The 27,044-nt window shown below is 31.8% G+C and overlaps 1 protein-coding gene across 3 annotated transcripts in view; it reads right to left on the reverse strand.

The window, feature by feature from the left end:
- Positions 1-297: 297 nt before the first annotated feature.
- LOC132747835 (macrophage mannose receptor 1-like) overlaps positions 298-27,044 on the reverse strand; it is a 31,033-nt gene continuing 4,286 nt past the window's right edge. The window contains exons 4-13 of one of the 3 annotated variants that reach the window (XM_060737362.1): positions 26,357-26,492; positions 8,143-8,225; positions 6,724-6,859; positions 6,277-6,374; positions 6,027-6,104; positions 4,121-4,322; positions 3,429-3,611; positions 2,605-2,889; positions 1,704-1,949; positions 298-439 (exon numbers count right to left, since the gene is read on the reverse strand). In XM_060737362.1, coding sequence (XP_060593345.1) covers positions 1,744-1,949; positions 2,605-2,889; positions 3,429-3,611; positions 4,121-4,322; positions 6,027-6,104; positions 6,277-6,374; positions 6,724-6,859; positions 8,143-8,225; positions 26,357-26,492 — 1,407 coding nt within the window. In that variant the 3' untranslated portion in view covers positions 298-439; positions 1,704-1,743. Of the gene's footprint in view, positions 440-1,703; positions 1,950-2,604; positions 2,890-3,428; positions 3,612-4,120; positions 4,323-6,026; positions 6,105-6,276; positions 6,375-6,723; positions 6,860-8,142; positions 8,226-11,932; positions 12,005-21,925; positions 22,289-22,882; positions 23,129-23,796; positions 24,082-24,596; positions 24,780-25,102; positions 25,305-25,655; positions 25,734-25,924; positions 26,023-26,356; positions 26,493-27,044 lie in introns of those variants that run through there. The other 2 variants (XM_060737363.1, XM_060737361.1) reach the window with 2 other exon arrangements.

The raw sequence follows: 27,044 nt of genomic DNA on the forward strand, positions 1-27,044 counted from the left end.
AAACAAATTGGTACATTTAAGCCAAGCTTTACTGATCTCTTCAATAGCTACAATGGTTAAATAATAAGCATATTAATACAAGTTTGTAATAAATGTGTTTTATTTCTAATTATTTACTACATCTGTGATTGTTTGATATATGTCTAAATGAAAGAGAAACAATGCAATTTAACAGCGAAAAGTCATCGTTTTTCAAAAAGTAATTGCAAGCAATTCTACTTTCGTTCACATATGTATCCAAGGGTTTTAGCACAGTAATCATCGTGCCAGTGATAGTGTTCGTTCGTACTCCACATGCAAGCACAATCCTGGTCGTGTCCCCCGTTTGGTTGGCCGCTGTACCAGTCACCATCTGTTACTGGGTAATTATTAACCCAAGAGAATTTGTTTGTTAGGTGAAAATCCTTTGCTCCTATCCAAAAACCAGTCTGATGGTTATCTAAAAGAAAATATAGCCTGACATAGGTTTATATTGTAAAAAGAATTTCTAACAAATGTTATTCGTTGAAGTTGGAGTTGAACGTTTGCCGAATGCCTTTTAACACATTACCAGATATATACGCCCTTCTACGCCTTTTTCACCCCCCCCTTTTTTGTTGTCTCAAATGGTGAAAAAATGCCTTATTCAGGCCCCAATGTTGTTTAAAAAAGTGACCGCCCCCTATCGAAAAGATACATCAGGGGGTTGCCAGAAGGGGGATGTGCCGCTTCTGTTTTTTTTTTTGGGGGGGGGGGTGGTGAAGGAGCAGCAGTCCTCCTTGTCGCCAAGAAAATTTCGGACTTGTGAGAGGCTAAAATGACCCAGGTCGACCATAAGGTAACGTGTAACCAACGCTGAAAAGCCTTTGGCTATATCTAAATCCATTGAGAAGTTGCAGCACTTTGAAATCAATTTGGATGGAAAAATCAATGTAAAATAGTGATTCTTGGCAATTTTGAAATGTCCTCTCATTGCCATGGTAATAGGAAATTTAAGACTGAGCATGTTGTTACAAAGGTAATGGTCCAGTTAACACTTGTGCCAAGTTTGATTAGTATTGAAGTAGTTTTTATAGTTTTATAGCAACTTAACGAGAGACTTATCAATGAAAACAGCCAATTTTCACAAAATGCTCATGCGGTAATGGGTTAATGAAAAAATTAAAAAAAGCTACAAAACAACAATTTTTCTTCAAAATTATATGTAAAGCCAAGTTTTAACATGGAAAACGCGATTTTGGGTAATTTCAGATATTTCATCATTTTCTGTTAATTAATCAATTATTATTTTAATGGGGTTCTCTTTTAAGTTGCTTCATCATACGTTGAACGATTTTTTTTCAGATTCATTTGGAATATTGAGCATTTTACACGCCATTAATGTTTAGCTAATACATGATGACGTAATTTTCAATTTTTATTTAGGTAAAATATCTTAATTATTTTATTCAAATTCCATGTCCTGTAATGCATTAACGGTTTCGTCATGTGAAATATTACTTGCAAGGCAAGAAAATATATGATTTTATGTACTATATTTTCTGTAAAAATAATAGGTTACTGTGCATCAAATATTTTGTCAAAATAATATACCGTTGATATTATGACATTATTTCATGAAACAACTTCGTACTTATATCGTTCAAACTCTTTTCAGCAGATTTTTTAAGTGTGGAAAAGATCGTCTTGAACGGAATGGACAATCGTCATCATTTTTAACTTACAATGACCGTCGTTAACTAACTTCATTCTCAGCATTCGCGCTTAAACGCTTGTATCCAACACAACAAGATCACCACCACTATATTTACAATCTGATCGAGCGCCGTCCCAGTTCCGCTGATGTGTAACAATTTTCACACATAGATGTGTACCGTCTCTTTCTAAATCCATATAACCGTCATGTGTGTCGCATTGAAATGTGTTCGTATAGTGAGTAGGTATCGGATTTGTCACAGTGTCAGTCGCCCCTGAAATTTGAAAACAAAATGTCATGATTATCAAGAACATAAAGCCGATTCTACATTGTTGCAAATAGATTTAAACATGTGATATTTGCATTGCACTGTGAACCTAGTTAGCACTGTCACTTGTGCGGACTATTTAAAAGATAGTTGCCCATTGTGGAATATTTTGTTGTTAGGCATTAGCTTGATACATTCTTTTGTTTTGTTTGTTTTTGGTAGTATATTTACATATATTTATTCTTTCATCCTCTTTTTAGCACCCACATTCATTCTGTTTTAAATGTTGGTCATGTCGGGCATAGTGTCATAGCTACTTTTCATGTTTTAAAATTAATATACGCTAAAATGCTATAAACTAAATGTTGAGTTTTATCTGTTATACATTACAGTTCAAATAAAACAATAGAACAGAAGTACCTTTTTATTGATATTTGAAATATTACATGTGGATTCATTTGAGTTATATTTCTTGTGAATACTTAAATTCGCCATGCAAATATATTTAACTTTTGTTTCGAAAAAAAAGTATTGAAAAATAATTAACTGCAAAATAGATAGTATAATTTCTCTTTCAGTAATTTGGTCAAAACCATCAAGTAATTTTTGTTCTAAACATGTTAACGGAGTTAATGAAATAAATATGTGAAATAAAAACAACCTGTGTGGTGTGCGATATTTGCTTTTAGGGTAGTACGATCTTCACAAATAAAATGCCATTTGTGTTCACACTTGTCGTCATGCCAGCGATAATAATCAAGTCCGTATATTATAACACAATTTTGTGGGTTATGGTGACTATCATCCGGCTGACGATTGTAGACAACCTCGTCACCACCTCCCCAGTTCGTGTAGAAAATCTGATGTCCGTTAGGCCAGTAGAATACACTGTTGTCGTGTTTATCGAATGCTCCTATACAGTACTTCCTATCAGACGCTTCTAAATCTGTAACAGAAATACTTCGTACATGATTTGAGCCGAGTCACGACAAAACAAACATAGTGCGTTTGCGAACAGCATGGATCCAGACAAGCCTGCACATCTGCCCAGCCTGATCAGGATCCATTCTGTTCGCTATCAGTTTCTTTACTTATTTTAGGGTTTGTAAATCCTGATCAGACTGCGCAAATGAGCAGGCTGGTATGGATCCATGCTGTTCGCAATTGCACTATGTTGGTTTTGTCATGACGCGGCTCAAATGCTTCGAACATGATTTGTAAATCATGGATTTTTCAGTAAGCTAAAATCTTTCTTCGACTTATCAAATCTCCACAAGCTACAAATCTGTAATTATTTCTCACCTAGTCTATTTGTCTAAATAGCTTTTTGAATAGAATTTATAGTTCGAGTACAAATGAAAATACCTTAAGAAAAATATGTTGTTGATTACAACGTAATTGTAACTTAGCTATACGTTGCTTACGTTTACACAATGTTAGTAAACATAAATTTAAAATAAATGTTAATAGATAATTGAAAATTACTTGAATGCCGCATTATCATATTTTCTATAAACACTGTCTTCTCGTGCATATCTATGGTAACTAAATGGTCACCAATGGCTTCGCAAGTTTTCTTGGCATCGGCGTGATTAAGTAGCCTGGTTTCATCAATCTTGATACACATCCCAGTGATGTCATCATATAAATGATCTTGTTTACAGGAACCTATATAAATGTATATATATATATATATATATATATATATATATATATATATATATATATATATATATATATATATATATATATATATATATATATATATCATATTGAATTTCTTTAACTCTGTCTAATTTTATATAATCAAATGTCAAGTCTGTTTATTAATGGGGATATGCCTTTTTTCTAAATGATTTTATGTACTACCATGAGCTACAACAAATATTTATTTTCAGTCCGTTATACTGAAAAAATGTAAATCCTAACTGAAGTTTTAGTTTGCGAAGTTCAGATAACAAAATAGGCCCAGCAAACAATCTTATATTATTGCGCAAATGATATTTGATGTTGAAGAGTATATTCTTATTAATATAACATCAATGTTGCATTAAACCTCCTTCTTAAAACTCTGACAAAAGATTCTAGTGAAGTTTACTTCAAAGTTTTGTTTTAAGTCTGAAACTATAATAGCTAAGTGCAAGTAAAATAGACAAATGATTTTGTCATCATGATACCTTGAGAAGTTACAATGACTGGTGTCTGAGTTGTCACTTGGACGATTGGTTGATTGGACACGTGACCTTGTGTGATTGCAGGTACGGGTGTAGACATAGTGTTGTGTGTAGGGGTTCCACATTTATCATTACAGAAGTCAGTCTTACAACATGAAGGAGGACAATTTGTGTTTGTGAACGCTGAAGTCATTACACCGCATGCCTGAAAGTATATTGAGGAAAAATATTTCAGACAAACAAGCTTTTTTGATCGGATTAGAAGTAATTCAAAGATTTTTCTTTTTTAATTTCATTCATTTCAACCCAAAGAAGATTTGTGTCAACCCGGACGTTAATACTTGAACAAAACATTTATCGGTCTGAGCGGTGTAAATCGGCTAACATCAGTCTGAATATTAATGTTGAATAAATCTTGTTTGGGTCGTCAGACCAAGAAAAATCAAAGCACAGAAGGTGCTGAATTTGTTTGGGTCTCAGAAAGTCAGAAAGGAGGAGGTTGTGAGATTATAAACCATTTTTCTGTATAGTGTCACCAATGCTTTCCAGCGTTTTAATTGTAGTAATTTCAAGTCAATGTTTATTTGACTTAAACAATTTGAAACAAAATGAGTTAACTCGGATTTGAACTCCCGACCTCTCGCTTCCTTAGCCAGCGCGCAAACCCCCCGGCCACGGTGAAGTTATATGTTAACTGCCTGAAGAAACAATATTATTCTAAATTAGGGTTTGTAACGATGCTAACTGTTGTTTAACACAGATGTAAATAATCATGCAGCTTACTATAAGCATGTATATCTATCAAGAATAAAATAATATTAGAAATCTTCAACCATTCGGAAACTATTTTGCTTGAAAATTAATACGCCTGTCATTTGACCATCTTTACGCAGTAATCTCCCCTGAGTTTTTCGGCGTTAGTGTACATAAAAAAGGAAGTAACCACTTCAAAAAGCGGACTACTTTCAGCATTTGCAATTAACAGCATCAGAGTCTGAAATTTCGCTACCATTATTTGTTTGGTCTGACGACCCAAACAAATAAAAATGGTAGCGAAATTTCAGAACCTGATGTGCTTATTTGCAAATACCGAAAGTAATACAAACTCCTCGAAGCTGTTACTTCCCTTTATAAGTAAACTGCGTAAAGATTGTCAAATGACAAGTGCATTAATTTTCAAGCCTTATGTGGGAAAAAATAGTTCCAGATTGGTCGAAGATTTCTAATATTGTGATATTCTTTATAGATAAACATGCTTATATTATTCATGATTACTTACATCAGTGTTAAACAACAGGTTTACCGAGAAATTAACAAACCCAAATTTAGAACAATGTGGTTTTCTTCAGGCTGTTATCTTAAAACTTCACCGTGACACTCGGTAAAGAAGCGAGAGGTATGGAGTTCAAATCCAAATTAAGGCAACTTTAAAAAAAAATCTGTAAGTCAAATAAATAAACATTGAATTGAATATCAGTGTTGCAATTAGCCTTATAGCCAAGTTACTACAGTTATAACACTGGAAACAGCATTGGTTGCACTGTACAAAAACAAATTGGTTGATAATCTCACAGCCTTCACCTTTCTGACATTCTGAGACCCAAACAAATTCAGAGGCTTCTGTGCTTTGATTGAAAACCCGATCATTACTTGCTTAAAGTGAATTGTTCTTAAGATCTTTAAGTTTTTTGCTGTCATATATGTAAGACATGATATTCTATTCTTAGTAAACAAGCAATATGTATTTTTGTCAGTAATTTCTTTTTATGTCTTTTTTAATAATTGTATAAATGGTTTAAATATTACTTTAAACATTAAACATTTTCACATGCTCTTGTAGATTTATTAACATGTTACACTACAACACAGAGAATGAGTGTAAGTAAGACTAGTTTTAATATTAACTTACAGCTCTACTTTCGCATTGACTTTTGTAAACTGTTTCCGGTAGACCATTGTATTCAGCAGGGCTATACAACAAACATTCCTTCAATAAATTCAAAATCAATTTTAGCTATACAGACACAAGATGTATGTAGTTTATGTTGTTTTGCTTATATTATGTGTATAAACATTCTTAGATATAAACGATATTTTACTCAGGGAAAAGATGTTAGAGTATAAAGATATTTTTAGATATAATGAGGGCATGTGTTTACCTCATTTACAGCACAAACAGATACTTTGCTGCAAGCTTTCGGATCGATTAGGGCATAGCAACTGAAGCAATATGGTCCTCTTTGATTTACTGGCACGGCTTCAAACAAGTTTTAAATAAAATTCAAATCAAATTCAAAATCTATCAATCGCATTCAATGGCAGCGTTTAAATAATAGAATGATTCGATTAATAAATTATGCAAATTTTAAGTCACATGATTCTACATGAAATCTTATAAATGTGCTTAAAAGTTTCTAAGTATATTAAGCTTAATAAATTTAATTTTGAAAGCGAATGAGCAATAGAATGTACATCTTGTACTGATTATATACTAAAATGTGTAGCATTTTACTGATGTTTCAATTGAAAGCGAAATAAGAAATAAATGTTTCATCCTAAAAAAGTAGCATTTTAATGATGTTATGATAAGTTGTTTTGCTATTTACTGTCAGTTCCGCATCCTTTGTTATTGCAGAATTCTCCAGAACAACATTCAATGCATGTCGATATATCACCAGGGGTCCTTTCTGTGATGTTTGCTGATCTCTTACCAAGTATCCATGAATTTGCCGTCGAACATTTCTGTAAGAAATTATATAAATACATAATATTAATTATTTCGAAAAAAAAATAAAATAATGTAAGGGGCTAAGTTCCTTGTAGATCTGTTACATATCGTTTCCAATTTATAATGGACTTGTCATACAATGAACATAAATATTTATATAGCATTAACATAATTTCATTAAGTAGCCATTTCAACATGCGTTGTTCACCGTTGTTTCAGGAGGGGTTGTGGTTGACATCAATTGTTTATGCAATGCTTATTTGTAACGTATCTAATTCAAGATTACCACTATAACGGTAAATCTACGGTCTTGGGCAACAGTTCAAAACACTATCCCCTCCACCTCGGGCCAACAGTTTGACTGTTCCCAAATCACAAATGAAATAACTGTATACTAGAGAATGATTGCATAATGCGTTTTATTTTATTGTTTAAAATAATCGTATGATTATACAAAACAGTACAAATGTTAAACCATTACTATTTTTTGAAATGATTCTAATTTTGAAGGAATTATTTTTGCCTATTGACTATAAATATCAAAAGATTTACCGTTATAGTGGTAATTGATCAATTGTTGATATTGAAAAATGATTAGGATACAATATAAATCTGCCTTAAGTATAAAAAGATGTTTCACTCGTTTTTATAATTCTGAAATATATTTATAGAAATGTCCTTGTGTTCAGTGAGTTATTTATTGTTCGTGCAGAGTAAATTATAACATTAATAAGGAAGTTTTACAAAATATAAACTTCACTTCACCCATTTCACTCACAATATAAACATTGATAGGCAAAATGTCATATCAATCCTGATTTAGATATTTATTATGCTTTAAGATTAGTAATATTGTTTTCTTGATACCAAATGTACAATTTTATATTGGTAGAAAACTTACATCAGTGGCTAAAACCGGTTTTTTACAATATAACCCTTAAAAAAAGCTCTGTTTTAACATTTCTGTAAAAAAAAAGCTGTTAAAAGTTTTCTAAAAAATGTTTTTTTACACAATTTTTATAGTTTACGAAAAAGGATTTATGCATTTTATCAATGCTCGTTATTGCACTTGATGATACTTTAAACATATCCAACATTTAAATGTATGAATTATGTTCTCATTTTTTCGGTAATTGTGTTTATATTTTTTTGGTTGTTTTCTCATACAAATGTATCTTGATTGTAAAATCACATTGGACTTTAAAAAAAAGAGCATTTAAAAAGATATACAAACATAAAGTAATGCTCTTAACATGAAACTGAAACTGCAATATAGTTTTTGTAATAAATATCCTACCTCATGCCGACCGCAAGTTACGGCATTTAAACAATCACTTGGATATTGTACATCTTTGCATTCGAAACAGCGAACACCATTGCCTAATTAAAAAAGAAAAGAAAAAAGTGAAAATATTCTCATAGTTTTATGTAAACATAAAATCTGAAACTGTTATATACATCAAATGTTACCCTTAAAATTGAAACAAGATCAACGCTAGGCGGAGCTTTATATGCCCGAAAAGTGTAAGTCTTGAATGAATAAACAAAAATTGTGACTTCTGTAAGCAGACATCTTTTATTGTACCCATTTATGAAGGAAATACAATGTATACATAAATTAAAGAAATTGATACATAAACATATTAAAATAAAGTATTACCTCCTTCGAAAAGCAATCCTTCTTTATATCTGAAGAACCTTCATATATATACAGTTGCAGTTTCCAAGCACCACCATCAAGTTGTTATCTTGTTAGTAAAATTGCTAGGACGGATGGACGGAAAGACGCCAGGGGTATAACACAATATAACCAATTTTTTAGGGCATATAATTAATGTTCTCAATATAAGTGATCATCAATAGAAGTTTAACAGTTGTAAAACTGTTAACGATATTTAGGTCATTTGATATTGACCTTTGACCTTGTGACCCCAATACCGATATATATATATATGGATCTTTTATTGGAACTTGTGTTATGCTCCAGAAACCACAATTTTCAGTGTTAAGGTCATTGTGACCCTGACCTTTGACCTTATGAACCTAAAATCAATAGGGGTCATGTATTGGACATTACTGTTCATCCTATAAAAGTTTACAGCTGCAGGTTGGTTAATACTTAAGTTTTTGAGCGAAAACCGTTTTCAGTTTTAAAGTTATAATGACCTTTGGCTTTTCACATTGTGACTTAAAACTTAAAAGGAATCTTTTACTTAATATTGACAATCATCCTATGAAGTTTGAATACTGTGGACCAAATGGAACTTAGGTTATTATCCAGAAACACAGCTTTCAGTCTAAAGATCATTGTGACCCTGACCTTTGACCTTATGACCCTAAAATCAATAGGGGTCATGTATTGGACATGGCTCTTTATCCTATACAATTTTACAGCTGGAGGCTGATTGATACATAAGATATTGAGCGGAAACTGTTTTCAGTTTTATTGTAATAGTGACCTTGACCTTTGACATTGTGACCCAAAAATCTATAGGGGTCTTCTATTTAATATGGACAATCATCCTGTAAAGTTTGAACATTGTTGGCCAAATAAAACTTTAGTTATGCTCCGAAAACCAAATTGCTAACGGACGGACAGACGGATGCAAGGTGGAAATAACAAAATACATGTTATATGTCCGAAACTCTTTCGGGCATGTAAAAAGCAAAAGATAATAAAACTTTTTAAGCAGAATAAACTTATTTGTGGTACACAGATTTCGACAATAAAACAACACAGACAAAAAAAAAAAACAACAGCAATATTTACCTTCATGTCAAAACACACCAGATAGTTCCCTTTAAGTTTGATTTTATTTTGATGAGCATGCACAATTCTACGGATTATTTTAATTTCAAAATTGTACCATTTGATGATAATTGTAAAGTTATGCTTAAGACGGTGTAAAGTTTGCCGTTTTTGGACGTTCTTTAGGCATTTTTTTTATCTATTAGACATCAATTCTAGTTCAATTTCAGTCAAATGTTCAAAAATTACTGTTGTCTACAGGAATGCATATCAACTTCGAAATAATTTTTTTATTTATTGATTTGTTAAATCAGTTATTTGGTTATATTGATCAATCAATTTTATCATCAAGATTTCTCAAGTTATTGTCATGCTGCAATAGATTTTTTTTTATCTTGCAGACATGGGGAACTATAATGAGTAAAAATAAAAATTTTAATATTTCCAAATTTAAAAATTAAATCAAATTATATAGCTCACAGTTACATTTTGCATGAAAAAAAAAATAATCCAAAATTTTATTGTCAAGAAAAATAATATAACTCATGAGTTATATTAGCAAGACATAATATAACTCACACGTTACATTAGTAAGATAAAATATAACTCACACATTACATTAGTAAGATATAATATAACTCACAAGTTACATGAGTAAGATATTACTCATAAGTTACGTTAGCAAGATACAATAATACTCGAAAGGTGCATAAGCAAGATGTAATTTAACTCATTAAATAGAGTGTGACGGAAATGTACTTTGTAGTAAATTTGATTGCCTCCCCTTTTTATAAGCTCGCCATTTGTATTAAAAAATAAATAAAGTTATCTATTAAATTTGACATGAAACAGTAGGTATTTTAGTTGTTTTTATAGTCAAAAAGATATACGTTAGGAGAATCATCCAAAGTGTTTATATTTTGAATTGCTAGTTTAATTACAGTAATTTGTATGGAAATTTACTTCAAATGACAGACGCTTAAAATGTTTAATTAAAATCAGTTTCAAGAAACGTTTTATTATTTTAGCCAATCAAAATGATTGTTTTTCTTCTCTGCGGAGATGATGCTTCACAAGCATATAAATAGAGCGAGTTCATTGTAAAAATTCCGGTGGCGAGGGTAAACAAACCCAAACACACACAATAAAAATTCAGTCTGGTCCTGTCCGTTGGAGAGTGGAAACGAAGTCGTAAATACTTACTGGTACGCAAAAATCTCAGATTTCTGGTACTAAGGACGTTTTATGATTTCTGTAAAATTCCTTGGGCATAAATTATTTAAGAAATATATTTTGGGTAAATTTGGTTTTGGCTCCGGACCGTTAAGATCGAAGTTGTAATTATATTTACTAGTAGCCAGGCATCTTAGATACTGGTGCTAAAAATATCTTTACTTCTTTAGAAAATATTTTATGATTTTAATAGTTAGTCTGCCTGTTGTCCTTGCAAGAGTTGGATATAGGTAATATTGTATTTACTAGTAGCCAGGCATCTTAGATACTGGTGCTAAAAATACCTTATTGCCTAAGTAAAACCTCTTGGACAAGTGTTTGATAGAGAAGAGTTTATTTGAAAACATTATTAGAAGAATCAGTTTTTGAACGTTTTATGATAAGAGTTTGTTGATTTGAAATATAAAAGTTAGAAATAGGAGATAGGTTTAGGAATGTAAATTTTAGTTTGTTTGAAAGTAAGAGTAAATAGAGTTTTATTGTTTCTTGAAATATATATTTTGAATGATTTAAGTATTAGTTGAAGATTGTTATTTTTGCATTTTATAATTTCTAGAGTTTTTTTATTAAGTTAATATATAATCAAAAGGTTAAGAAACCAGAAGGAAAATTTATATAAAATATTTCAAATCATTTCGGATAAGTATCCCAAGAAAAATTATATATTTGCATTTGAGAATCTTGTGGTTTAAAATCATTTTATTTTGTAGCACTTGAATAATTAATCAACAGCTCGATACACGCTACAAGAGAAACACAAAATCCCCACGGCAATATTGAAAATGTTGCAGGCTCGATTTGGTTGAGCCTGTTCATTGACATTACTGGTAAATGCAATATTCCTACATAAGTTACTTGAGCAATAAATAATATAGCTCACAAGTTAGATAAACAAGATATAATATAACTCATAAGTTACATAAGCAAGATATAATATAACTCATAAGTTACATAAGCAAGATATAATATAACTCATAAGTTACATAAGCAAGATATAATATAACTCACAAGTTATATATAAAAAGATATGATATAACTTACTAGTTACTACAACAATATAAAATATAAATCACAAGTTACATAGGCAAGATACAATATAACTCACAAGTTGCAAATGTGCAACAAAGAACAAGAAGACACAGAACGATCCTCATTCTTCTATAACCACTTACACTATGATATTCATATTATCAAACAGGTCAACGCTTCGTCATGATAAGTCATGGCCACACAGCAAATGAAGACATGTCTGCGATAAATTTACGAATAAAATCTTGAAAGCATTCTTTGTTATCTAATGTCTTGCGTTCAAGCAAGACTCATCTTAGTTTAATCATATTTTATTGCTATATACATGTATATACAATACAGATACAAATTTCATATGTATTCTAAACTGCAAAAGCAATCGCGTTGGGCTCAAGTTCTTACAACATTAGCGGTCGGCCCTCCCCGGTAGATAATGAAACTAAAAAACTATATTCAATACTTAATGGCATATAGCATAAACATAATGTATATCATGTATAATTGCTGATGGAATGAATCGTGAGAAACGATTTTTAACAATATACAATAAAGTAATCGAGCAGATAGAAATCAACGTTCGTGTATTTTATAAATTTATAAATATGGATGATCCAAGGATTCAGTATCATCTACCACCCCCACGCCTATGTGTCACGGGTTTCGTTAAGGCTGTTATGTGCATTTACTTTATATTGGGTACAGGGTATTTGTAATTAATAATTATATAATATGCTAAGTACATGTATAACTGATTACAATAAGTTTATGTTTAGGTATAAGTGAATCGATTTGTAGTTTTAATAAATTTATGGACATCAGTAAATATAACTTCATTATCTTTCGATGCTAGGCTATCACTACCGTGTAACAGTAGGTTTGTATTCTGTGGATGGAACGTCCTAGTTTCTGTAAAGAGTGTTATTCTTTGCGTTTGATAACTCGGGCACTTACAGAAGAAATACTCAGCATTCTCAACTACATTTCCGCAAGGACATGTGGGATTTTCACTAAGATGATTTCTAACTAGGTCACCATATAGGTCACTGCAATTGTTTCCTATACGTGAGTATAAAACTGATAATAATCTATCACCTATCAAAAAATGTTTAGGTACAATAGGAGTTTTAAACATTTCTTGCATTTAAGTTTTAAATATGTTTAGTGATTCCGCATTACGAATACTAGCATCAGTTGCTGAAGGTAAGAAAGATATATTATACGTTTCAATACGACGAGCAAAAGTTGCATAATTGTTATTATTTCGAAGTGGATAGTTTGATGTTTCTGAAACAGTACTTGGGAAGAGATCTTCAAGATAATGAGGGACAAGGCCATCATTTGCTTTGTAAACAAGTGACTTACTTTTGAATTTTACGTCTGTCTGAAAGAGATCAATGAATTTATCGATATAGACCTAGTTAACGCGCGATTTCGTATTGCAATTGTTCAAGTGACTGCTTTTCGTTTAATGTACAACTGTCCCACACTACTAAGTCGTTTTCCAAAATCGGACGTATGTAAGAGATGTATATTTTATTCATAATAGATCGTTTAAGATTGAATTTAATGCACGCATTGTACTTAAAGCTTTTGACGCTGATAACATTATTTTTTCGATATTTTCATGCCATTTGAGATCATGTGAAATTGTCAAGCCTAAATGTTTGTGATGATCAACAAAGTCAAGACGATTGTTATTAAAGAATAATATTGGCTTAGGATTTGTGTTTGAAGAGTAAAACATAACTTCAGTTTTATTATGATTGAAACTCACAAGCCATTGATTAGACCATTATTTAATGATATTTAGGTCACAATTTAAAGTTGTTTCAATGAAGCCGATATTGTTTGAAGAAACAGCTAAAGAGCTATCGTCTGCAAAAAGACGAGTAATAGAAAGTAAGTTTTCAGCAATATCATTGACGTAAATCAAAAACAATAGAGGCCCAAGGGCTGAGCCTTGAGGGACGCCTGCAGATATATTAAGGATGGAAGATAGTTCAGAGCCTATAAATACCGATTGTTTCCTTTAGAGAGATAATCAGTAACCCAACTGAGAAGCTGGTCTTAAAAACCATATTGTTTTAGTTTAAAAAGCAGACCTTGATGCCATACCCTGTCGAATGCTTTTGATATATCACAAAAAATAATACAGGTCGATAGCTTTTTGTCATAAGATTCGCAAATTTGATAATAAATGTCTATTAATTGATAAACAGTTGATTGTCCAGGGAGAAAACCTTACTGTCAGAGATATATCAAATTGATTGAATGTAGATTGTTGTAAATATGTTTGAATATTACTCGCTCCATCACTTTACCTACACAACTAATTAATGATATTGGGCGATAATAAGGACTATTTCTATTTCTTTTTTAAAAAAGGGGCATAACTTTTGCAAATTTTCATATATTAGGATAAACACCTTCTCGAGGAGATCTATTAAATAAAATACATAATAGCTTACAAATAGTTAGTTTTGTTTCTTTTAAAATTTTATGACTTATATCATCAAATACCGGAAGTTGAGTGGAAGTTGTATCAATATGCGACACTGATATAAAATATTCGTTTAAGCAATTTGCTTTTTCGGCATCAGTTTCATAGTGTTGTTCATTACCATTTTCATCTACTAATAAGGTTGGTATTGAATTAAACGCATTTGAATTTTCTTTAATTAATAACTGAACTGTTTTCCAATAAAGTTTTAGATCATTTACACTTGCCTCCTCCAATGAATACTCAAGATTATTAAAAATTGTTCTTTAGCATGTTTTTTTTAATTTATTGACTTTTTTTCTTAAATGTTTGCAAGTGTTCCAATCAAAAATCGAATTAGTTCTAACTGCTTTTTTTCTTTGAGCGATCACGCTGCCTGGAAGTTCTACGAATTACTGAGTCATACCACGGTTTGTCCTTAGGTCTAATAGTTACAAATCGCGTTGGAATGCAATTTTCGGCTAATCTAAGAATACTAGAAGTTAACAATTCGGTGGCTTCATGTACTGAGTTTAAATTAAGAAATGACCAATCATTATTTTGTATGAGATTATTAAGTTCCTGAAAATTTCCTCTATTATAATTCCATACACGTCTTTTATATGTTTTACATGATTCTTTTATTTATTTGGTAAACATGTAGGTTCCAAAATGGTCACTGATGTCGCGCGGTGTGGGAATTATTCCAGTTCGTAAACATGGATATTATTACTAATTGCTATTGGGTCAATTAATGTTGAGGCGATTGCATTTACTTGAGTCGATTCTCTAATTATATTCTTAAGGTCGTTTAACATTAAACATCTTTAAATTTGTGATTATTAAGGTTCAACTGATCTTCATTTACATCCCCAACTAAAATTATTCGGCTACATTGTTCAAGGGCTTTTTCTAAACAAATATTCATTTTATTCCAAAATTCGACGGGGGCATTTGGTTGTCTACAAACAGTACAAATATGTTGCTTAGTGTGCTTGTTTCTTAATTCAATCCAAAATTATTCTTGTAAATAGTCCTGTAATTCAAATTTTCGTTTCTAGATAAATTGGTCTGAAACATATACTAGTATACCACAAGACTGACGTGTACCGTCTTTACGGTAAAACGTGGAAAAATTATCTAGTTTAATATCGTCGGTCTAAACTATGTTATCAAGATGTGTCTCTGTGAAGCATATCAAAATCAAGCCAGTTATCTTTGACATAATTTAACTTATTCCTAATGCTTCTTATATTTTGACTAAGGATAGATAGACAATCATCATTAGATTCGCCTGGACCCGGATTTTTATTCAATATCTCCACTTAAGGACAACAATAGAGGAGTGACATATATTAGCTCGGGGCTAAGATAGTTATCGATAATTATCGATAGTTGTATACATTTCAAATAGTTTGCACACGGTTACACCTACAGCTACAGAAGAAAAGCTATCATTATTAACGGATACCATCAGAAAACTGATCAAGGAGTTTAGCGTACGTTTAAACATTAATAGAATAAGCATTAGCTTGTAATACAAAATTAAGAACGGATAACTAATTATCATTTGAGACTTCTATTCCCTTACGTACCATTGTAGAATAAACCAATCGCCATCTGCCATGCCACAGTACAATTTTATTTGAGGCCCTTAAAGGGTAACCCCGTTTATTTTGAACATAGATAAATACATACATACAAACATACATACAAAGACATACATATATATAAGCAAACAAACAAACAAGCACACAAGGTACATTAAAAAAATAGAAGCCTGTGATTAATGTATAATCTCAATTAACTTTTCAATATATAGTTTTGTAACCTGTAGTCTAATGAATAAAAACTGTTTCTAGTCATTTTGTTCAAAAATAATAATAATACATAATCAATAACACAATGTCCACACTCACATACTAATCTTGATATGAAGAAATGAAAATATATTTCAAACTGTCCCACTGTTTGTCAAAAATATCTACCTTGTTAATAATTTTTTGTGTTTCTCTCTCGATTTGGTATTGGTACCTAATATAATGCTTAGCAGCCTCTATAGTCGGTCTTTTAAAATTCATTTTACAAAAATATATATACTTCTTTACAAATAAAAGCAAAAGATTAGTTTCATAATCAACATTTTGTATTCCTAAAGAAATTCTATTCTTGTCAAATGTAAATGAGTATTTTCAAAAAGACCATGAATCAAAAACAACTTCACAGTCCCAAAAAAGGTGTTCCAAGCTTTCAGAAAATTTGTTGCAAAAACTGCAGTTTGGATTATCTTTGTATTGTATCTTATAAAAAAGTTCGTTTGTGCCAAGTATTATATGTACAATTCTGTATTGAAACCATTGTAAATTTGTTTTTAGTGGTTTCAAAAATAAGTGAAAAAAATGTATTCCATTCTTTATCTTCAAATTAGTATCAAGTTTTTGTTCCCATTTAAGTTTACAAACAGCTAAACAGTTATTTGATTTTAATATATTATGCATAGGCTGTGAACCCTTTTCAATTTTTAAAATCTGAGAGAGTATTGGTGGAATATAATATTCATTATATATATTTTTTAAACTACTAATAGAATAACCAACACTTTTAAGAGATTTAACTACTGCGTTACATATGCCTTGAAAATGCAAAAAATTAGCACTCAAATCATAAATTTTATTGATTTCATGGATCTCATATAAATCTCCATTCATGTAAAACAAGTCACCTATACACTGGCATAAAACCATGACTTTAAAAATATACTTTTTTTACCAATCAATATATCTGGGTTATAAAATAATGGATATTCCAACACTTTATCGGAACATGGGATATTTTTTTCACATAATTGAACAAAAGCATTTAAAGCATCTTTCCAAAATAAGTTTGTACAGGATTTCGCTATGGTTTCTGGGTAATGAGAGCCACAATTTAATAATTTATCTATATCTATTAGTTTAGAAACAATATCTAGCCATTTTCCTTTGCTCGTAATGATTCGTCTAATCCAAGTAGTTTTTAATGCAGATATAAATGCATTTAAATCTATCATGTCAAGACCTCCATCTTTTTTCACCAAAACGTCTTTTTAAACTTTGCACGGACCTTGCCATATAAACCCAAAGAATAAAGTTTCTATTTGTTGAATATAAGATTTTGGAGGATTAGGCAAAGAAAAAAACAAGTTATTAAAGAGTTTAAAGAGTACAAGAGTTTTAATGACACTTATTCTTCCAATTGGTGTAATTATTCTTCTCTTCCGCATTTCAAAAATATTTTCTGCTTTTGCAATTTTAGATTTGTAGTTTAAGTCATAATCAAAAGCCTTTTCGAAATCGATAAGGAGTAAAAGCCCAGAAATGTTATTCTCCTCTGTATATTGCATTATATCATAAATTAGTCTTACATTTTCTCCTATAAATCTGCCCTTTATAAGTCCGTTTTGGTCAGTGTTAATAAGTTCGTCTAAATATATTTTTATTCTATTCGCTATGCATCCAGAACCAATTTTATGAATTGTATTAAGCAGTGTTATCGGTCGCCAATTTTTAAAAAAAAAATGTTTTGTCTTATCACCTTTAGGGATACATGTTATTATACCCTGTGTTTGTGTTACATATAAGTTTCCGGATAAAAAAGCATGGTTTAGAGCCCTGCAAACAAATACGCCAATTCTGTTCCAAAAACATTTATAAAATTCTGCTGAAAATCCAGATGAGCCTGGACTTTCATATTCTATAAAACGGTAGATGCTTCTTCTAGTCTGATTTTACTCTCGAGCGGTTTTGACACTGTATTTGATAATGTTGGAATGTTTATATCTTTAACAAAGTTTAAAAACATATTATCCTCTAAGCCATGTGACGTACACGTATATAAGGATTCATTAAAAAATGCGGTTTCGTTTAAGATTTCTTCTTTTTTGTTATCAAAGTACCATCGTTTTCATGATTTTTGTGATTAACATAATTGCTTTTTTCAAGATTACTAAATAATTTACTTGGTTTCTCTCCATCAATTACCCGGTCCACTTATGATCTCAAAATGTAACCTCGACACTTAATTTCTTGTATAATATTTTATTCGTTACGCAGCTGTTCGAGTTTTTCATTATTTTGAATTAGTATCTGCCACAGTGCAATTACCCATTAGGGAGAAGTAAGCACGAATCCATACGCATGACCGACGACGACAGGTTAGTTATGTAGACATGCATAGTTAAACCTAGTACTAATTACGTGACATCCCCCTTTCCCGATATACTGAATCCTGAACATATTACATTTGTAGTGACAACAATGAAGGAAAAAAGACAAAGAAAAAATACACTTCCATGTCACAGAAAAGTTTTGCTCAAAGCAAACATGTTGGTTGTTGGTAAGCATAAAGTCATGATCACAAAGCAATTACAGACATGTCTGCGATAGATTTACAAATAAAATCGTGAAAGCATTCTTCGTTTTCTAATGTCTTGCGTTCAAGCGAGATTCATTTTTTGTCGAAGCTGCGTTCTTAACAATTAAAAAAAATTAAGGACGTTTCTGAGCACACTGTTTTGTGTGAAAGCACGCTTCTCTTACCTCGTCCTTATTATGGCCTTGTGTTGTTTTTTCCACAGATTTAATTTCGTTTTGTCGTGAATTTACGTAGGACTTATCCTGCGTTGACACGCATCGTGCTGCGCAACGTTCATTGTCATAGTCATATGTAGTATGGCGTTGTCGTACCGTTGTTTTGCCCTGCTCGTGCGATAGGCCGTCATGATCCATACCTGATGTTTTGGTTTCATAAATATACATGTTTATGCTTATAGATCTATCTTTAGCCAATTCAGTGATTCCATGGAAAAAGAGTTTGAATTTAAGAATAACAGAAAATGTTTGTTGGCGATGCGTATTTTTCGTAACAATGATCCAACCAAAGTAAGGCCTTTTACACAAGAAGGAATAGTTCTTATATAACAACTGATATAATATCGTCGAGCAACTAGTGTAGAATTTTTCAAGATGCAAAAGTAGAAGTGATCTTATCAAAATGACTTCCTACCTAGCGGCTCCTACTTTTATATACCATACACTGTCATTTCATAATTCATAAATCAACACCGTATACTCGTGGTTAAACATGCGTGTACGTTGAGGAAATGTTGACATGCGTTATCGCAAAGAGTACTGCACCGATGTCGAATGACGTTTAAAATAACAAAAATTAAGATCAACAAGGCAAAGGCAACGTTCACAGGACGCTGCCCCCGGACACACCCAAGTAGGACACCAAGAAGGCACCAAACAAAAACCTGGAAGAAACGGTTTAAATTCAACAACGTAGGATGGTAAAGAATAATTATTACACGCTAATGATTTCACGTTTAAGTTATAAAATATAATTTTCACAGTAGCCGGACAACATGTGAATGCGAATAAAATGACTATACATGTAATTTTAAAAAGTGGAAATATCGTCAGCAATACACCACGTCGAGAATAAAGCGTACTTGATTACAAGAAACACATGGAAATCTGCACATAAACATAACGTCATTCGTTAAAGTTTACATTATTTGTTTTAATAATATGGTTTGATGACGTAATAAATGAGAGCTTATGTTTACGAGGCAAAAACATCAGTAAAACATACTTAAAACCCATATAAAAGCATGAAATAATTAAATAAATTGTTTGTTTTGTATGTTGGATCAAATTATATTCAACCCATTTTATTGCGCAGCATAAACATTTAACATGTTCTACATTGAAACCGAACTATGCAACTTTTACAGACTGACCAGGAAGGATATTAGACAAACAACTAAACACGTTTGAACAGTTAAAAACAACAATCAACGCAATTTGGAAGAGGAATAAGACTTTCGTGTCGTATGAAGCCGAATGAAACGCTTTGACCTTGGATGAGGTCAAGCATGCGTCTTTCCATGACAAAATTATCTAAAAGGCAATTGAATGTGCAAGGTTAGGCAGGTACATTGCATACAATTAAGACTTGAGCGATCTTGAAATTAAAAGAATTACTTTTGCAGAAGAATACAGAATATGAACTGTTAATTCACTGTGAATCTAAATTGTTAAAAGATGACAGAGTTACGATGTAAAAGTCACTAACACCATCACTAGTATTAGCACTGTAAGTTCCAAAGTGTGGTTACCTAATGAAACATCAAACAGGGCACGGCTTGTCAAGCAGACGCAGGAGACACATTCCAATTCCAGCGCGAACTTTTGAAAATATCTGAAATGTCACAATGCCATTGGCAAATTTTTAGCGCCGATTTTTTGTGTGAACATTTATGAATTTTCCCGATATACTGTAGTCGACATTTTCAGATCAGCGGCAGCATGTACAGTTTTACGACTTATCGATTAAGTCATTTAACAGTATATCGAAATTTATTAAAAAAGACGACTGAAGTCTGTTTGATAGCAGGTAGTTCACATTTTACGTGCGGCTTATGGGTTTTACACAGAAAAATACTTTACGATGGCCTGGAAGTAATTTTCAAGCTAAGGCTTTCAACAAGCCCTTACTGAAATGCGTTCGTTTTGCTTTGATTTGAAACAAGAAACGTGTCGCTTTTAACGACAATATGAAACGCCTCGCCTGTTCAGGATGCTATTTCAACGAAAACCTTCGACTAGACTTCCACAGTTACTTCTAGCGGGCAAACTCTTTCAAGATCGCAAACATTTAGCAAAACAAAAAATATCAAAGTTACGAAAAAATTCCGAACCTGACACTCGACTGAGATATATATTATATCTTGATTACTGTGACCTTTCTTTTTGTTTATTTTGCAAACTTACATGTTGTCTTGTAGTATTATATCAATCTTGAAGTTGCAAAGATAAATTTGGGGAAAATTGTTCCGGTATAATTTGAAACACGTCAAAATTATAGACAAATATAGATGATAAGCACAGAAAATACTAGTTTTGAGCGCTTGGCAATGCGGAATTACACTATTGCCATTGTTGGCTGTGGTAGCCTATGGGGAAAGAAAGAAATAATAAAAAAACGTTACATTTTGATATTATCGCTTCACATTGTAGAATGTCGAATTGCATTGTCAAGTGTCTTGGTCAGCAGAAATACAGACTACGACACTAAACATTTCGAAGTGACATATATAGGGATAATGCGAAGTGATACCGCTGTAATGAGAAATCACGCACGACAATGCGAATCGACAATCGGCAATGCAAAGTGACATTTTATAATGTCGCTTTATTAGAAATGAGACATTACCACATAATAGTGTGGTATTTTGTTTGGCACTGTAAAGCATCGTTTCGCATTGTTAAGCGTCGTATTGCATTGTCGCGATGCCAGTTCCTATTGACATGTGTCGATTTATTATAGCGACCGACGACATTATAAAAAGCACTTAAATGGCACCGTAGAATTACCAAAGCATCAGTCATTCGTCTTTCGTTAACAGTCATCTGTCGTTATTCAAAACTTAAAACAACAAAACATTTTCTACTAAACAAATTGGTACATTTAAGCCAAGCTTTACACGGCGCTCCACTGTTCTCTTAAATAGCTACATTGGTTAAATGATAAGTATATTTATACAAGTTTGTAAAAATGTGTTTTATTTCTAATTATTTACTGCATCTGTAATTGTTTGATATATGTCTAAATGAAAGACACAATGCAATTTAACAGCGAAAAGTCATCGTTTTTCAAAAAGTAAGTGCAAGCAATTCTACTTTCGTTCACATATGTATCCAAGTGTTTTAGCACAGTAATCATCGTGCCAGTGATAGTGTTCGTTCGTACTCCACATGCAAGCACAATCCTGGTCGTGTCCCCCGTCGTGGTGGTTTGGTTGACCGCTGTACCAGTCACCATTGGTTACTGGGTGATTATTAACCCAAGAGAATTTGTTTGTTAGGTGAAAATCCTTTGCTCCTATCCAAAAACCAGTCTGGTGGTTATCTAAAAGAAAATATAGTCTGACATAGGTTTATTTTGTAAAAAGAATGTCCGTTGAAGCTAGAGTTAACATTTGATGAATGCCTTTTAATTAATCAATCATTATTTTAATGTGATACTATTTTCAGTTGCTTCATCATACGTTGAACGATTTTTATCAGATTCATTCGGAATATTTAGCTTTTTACACGCCTTAAATGTTTTGTATGCGTCATGGCAAGTAAATGATGACGCAATTTTCAAAAGCACTATTGAATGTCAAACGTTAAAGACTTAAATGGGTTTTAGTTATGTAAAATATCTTTATTATTTTATTCAAATTCCATGTCCTTAAATGCATGAACGGTTCCGTCATGTGAAATATTACTTGCAAGGCAAGAAAATATATGTTTTTATATGATACATTTTCTGTAAAAATAATAAAATAAGCTAATGTGCATCAAATAGTTTTGTTAAAATAATATACCGTTGATATTATGACATTATTCTATGAAACAATTTCGTACTTATATCGTTCAAACTCTTTTCAGCAGATTTTGTAAGTGTGGAAAAGATCGTCTTGAACAGAATGGACAATCGTCAACATTTTTAACTTACAATGACCGTCGTGAACTAATTTCATTCTCATCATTCGCGCTTTAACGCTTGTATCCAACACAACAAGATCACCACCACTATGTTTACAATCTGATCGAGCGCCGTCCCAGTTCCGTTTATGTGTCACAATTTTCACACATAGATGTGTACCGTCTCTTTCTAAATCCATATAACCGTCATGTGTGTCGCATTGAAATGTGTTCGTATGGTGAGTAGGTATCGGATTTGTCACAGTGTCAGTCGCCCCTGAAATTTGAAAACAGAATGTGATGATTATCAAGAACATAAAGCCGATTCTACATTGTTGCAAATAGATTTAAACATGTGTTATTTGCATTGCACTGTGCAACTATTTAGCACTGTCACTTGTGCGGACTATTTATAAGATAGTTGCCCATTGTGGAATATTTTGTTGTTAGGCTTTAGTTTGATACATTCTTTTGTTTTGATTGTTTTTTTTGTAATGTATTTACATATATTTATTCTTTCATCCTCTTTTTAGCACCCACATTTATTCTGTTTTAAATGTTGGTCATGTCGGGAATAGTGTCATAGCTACTTTTCATGTTTTAAAATAATTAATATACGCTAAAATGCTATAAACTAAATGTTGATTTTTATTTGTTATACATTATAGTTCAAATAAAACAATAGAACAGAAGTACCTTTGCAAAGTTCAGTTGATATTTGAAATATTACATGTGGATTCATTTGAGTTATATTTCTTGTGAATACTTTAATTCGCCATGCAAATATATTTAACTTTTGTTTCGAAAAAAAAGTATTGAAAAATAATTAACTGCAAAATAGATAGTATAATTTCTCTTTCAGTAATTTGGTCAAAACCATCAAGTCATTTTTGTTCTAAACATGTTAACGGAGTTAATAAAATAAATTAGTGAAATAAAAACAACCTGTGTGGTGTGCGATATTTGCTTTTAGGGTAGTACGGTCTTCACAAATAAAATGCCATTTGTTTTCACACTTGTCGACATGCCAGCGATAATAATCAGGTCCGTATATTATAACACAATTTTGTGGGCTATGCTTGTTATCATCCGGTTGACGATTGTGGGCAACCTCGTCACCACCTCCCCAGTTCGTGTAGAAAATCTGATGTCCGTTAGGCCAGTAGAATACACTGTTGTCGTGTTTATCGAATGCTCCTATACAGTACAGCCTTTTAGACGCTTCTAAATCTGTAACAGAAATGCTTCGTACATGATTTGAGCCGCGTCATAACAAAACCAACATAGTGCGTTTGCGACCAGTGCGTTTGCGACCAGTGTTTGCATCCGCGCAGTCTGATCAGGATCCATGCTGTTCGCTATCAGTTTCAATACATGTTATAGGGTTTGTAAGCGAACAGCATGGATCCTGATCAGACTGTGCGGATGAGCAGGCTGGTCTTGATCCATGCTTGTCGCAAACGCACTATGTTGGTGTTTTCAAATGCTTCGTACATGATTTGTAAATCATGGATTTTTCAGTGAGCTAAAGTCCTTATTTTCGTTTTTAGTATCAAATCTCCACAAGCTACAAATCTGTAATTATTTCTCACCTAGTCTATTTGTTGAAGTAGCTTTTTGAATTGAATTTATAGTTAGAGTACATAGAAAAATATGTTGTTGAATTGTAACTTACGTTGCTTACGTTTACACAATGTTAGTAAACATTAATTTAAAATAAATGTTAATAGAAAATTGAAAATTACTTGAATGCCGCATTATCATATTTTCTATAAACACTGTCTTCTCGTGCATATCTATGGTAACTAAATGGTCACCAATGGCTTCGCAAGCTTTCTTGGCATCAGCGTGATTAAGTAGCCTGGTTTCATCAATCTTGATACACATCCCAGTGATGTCATCATATAAATGATCTTGTTTACAGGAACCTGTATATAATATATTGAATTTCTTTAACTCTATCTAATTTTATATAATCAAATGTCAAGTTTGTTTATAAATGGGGATATGCCCTTTTTTCTAAATGATTTTATGTACTACAATGAGCTTCAATAAATTTTATTTTCAGTTCGTTATACTGAAAAAAAAATGTAAATCCTAACTGAAGTTTTAGTTTCCGAAGTTCAGAAGATTAAACCTCATTAAAACTCAAAAGACTCTAGTGAAGTTTACTTCAAAGTTTTGTTTTAAGTCTGAAACTATTATATCTAAGTGCAAGTAAAATAGACAAATGAGTTTGTCATCATGATACCTTGAGAAGTTACAATGACTGGTGTCTGAGTTGTCACTTGGACGATTGGTTGATTGGACACGTGACCTTGTGTGTTGGCAGGTACGGGTGTAGACATAGTGTTGTTTGTAGGGTTTCCACATTTATCATTACAGAAGTCAGTCTTACAACATGAAGGAGGACACTTTGTGTTTGTGAACGCTGAAGTCATTACATCGCATGCCTGAAAGTATAGTGAGAATAAGTTATTTTAGACAAACAAAACTTTTTGATCGGATAAGAAGTAATTCAAAGATTTTCCTTTTTTGATTTCATTCTTTATTATTTATTTCAACCTTTTCAATCTTTAAGTTTTTTGCTGTCATATATGTAAGACATGATATTCTATTCTTAGTATACAAGCAATATGTGTTTTTGTCAGTATTTTTTTTATGTCTTTTTTTATAATTATATAAATGGTTTAAATATTACTTTAAACATTTAACAATTCCACATGGTCTTGTAGATTTATTAACAAGTTACACTACAACAAAGAGAATGAGTGTAAGTAAGACTAGTTTTAATATTAACTTACAGCTCTACTTTCGCATTGACTTTTGTAAACTGTTTCCGGTAGACCATTGTATTCAGCAGGGCTATACAACAAACATTCCTTCAATAAATTTAAAATCAATTTTAGCTATACAGACACAAGATATATATAGTTTATGTAGTTTTGCTTTCAAAAATATTATGTGTGTAAACATTCTTAGATATAAACGATATTTTACTCAGGGATTTGATTTCTTACAAGGATGTTACAGTATAAAGAGATTTTTAGATATAATGAGGGCATGTGTTTACCTCATTTACAGCACAAACAGACACTTTGCTGCAAGCTTTTGGATCGATTAGCGCATCGCAACTGAAGCAATATGGTCCTCTTTGATTTATTGGCACGGCTTCAAACAAATTTTAAATAAAATTCAAATTAAATTCAAAATCTATCAATCGCCATCAATGACAGCGTTTAAATAATAGAATGATTGTAGTAATAAATTATGCAAATTTTCAGTCACATGATTCTACATGAAATCTAATAAATGTGCTTAAAAGTTTCTAAGTATATTTCATTTCGAAAGCGAATGAGCAATAGAATGTATATCATGTACTGTCTATATACTAAAATTTGTGGCATTTTAATGATGTTTCAATTGAAAGCGAATAAACAATAAATGTTTCATCATAAACTAGTAGCATTTTAATGATGTTATGATAAGTTGTTTTGCTATTAACTGTCAGTTCCGCATCCTTTGTTATTGCAGAATTCTCCAGAACAACATTCAATACATGTCGATATATCACCAGTGGTCCTTAGTGTGATGTTTGCTGATCTCTTACCGAGTATCAATGAATTTGCCGTCGAACATCTCTGTTAGAAATTAAATACATAATATTAAATATTTCGAAAAAATAAAATAATGCAAGGGGCTTAAGTCCTAATGATCTGTTACATATCTTTTCCAATTCATAATGGACTTGTCATACAATGAACATAAATATTATATAGCATTGACATCATTTCATTAAGTAGCCATTTGTACATGCGTTGTTCACCATCTTTCAGGAGGGGTTGGGGTTGACATCAATTGTTTATGCAATGCTTATTCGTAAAGTATCTAATTAAAGATTACTTGATCATGATTGCATAATGCGTTTAATTTCATTGTTTAAAATAATCGTATAATTATACAAAACAGTACAAATGTTATACCAATACTATTCTGTGAAATGATTCTAATTTTGAAGGAATTATTTTTTCTATTGACTATAAATATCAAAAGATTTACTGTTTTAGGGGTAATTGACCAATAGTTGATATTGAAAAATGATTAGGATAAAATTTAACCCTGCATTTATATAAAAAAAAAAGACTGTTTCACTCGTTTTTATAATTGTAATATATATTTATAGAAATGCCCTT

This window comes from Ruditapes philippinarum, unplaced genomic scaffold (assembly GCF_026571515.1).
Source record: "Ruditapes philippinarum isolate M1 unplaced genomic scaffold, ASM2657151v2 ctg3989_1_1_1_1, whole genome shotgun sequence".
NCBI lineage: Eukaryota > Metazoa > Mollusca > Bivalvia > Venerida > Veneridae > Ruditapes > Ruditapes philippinarum.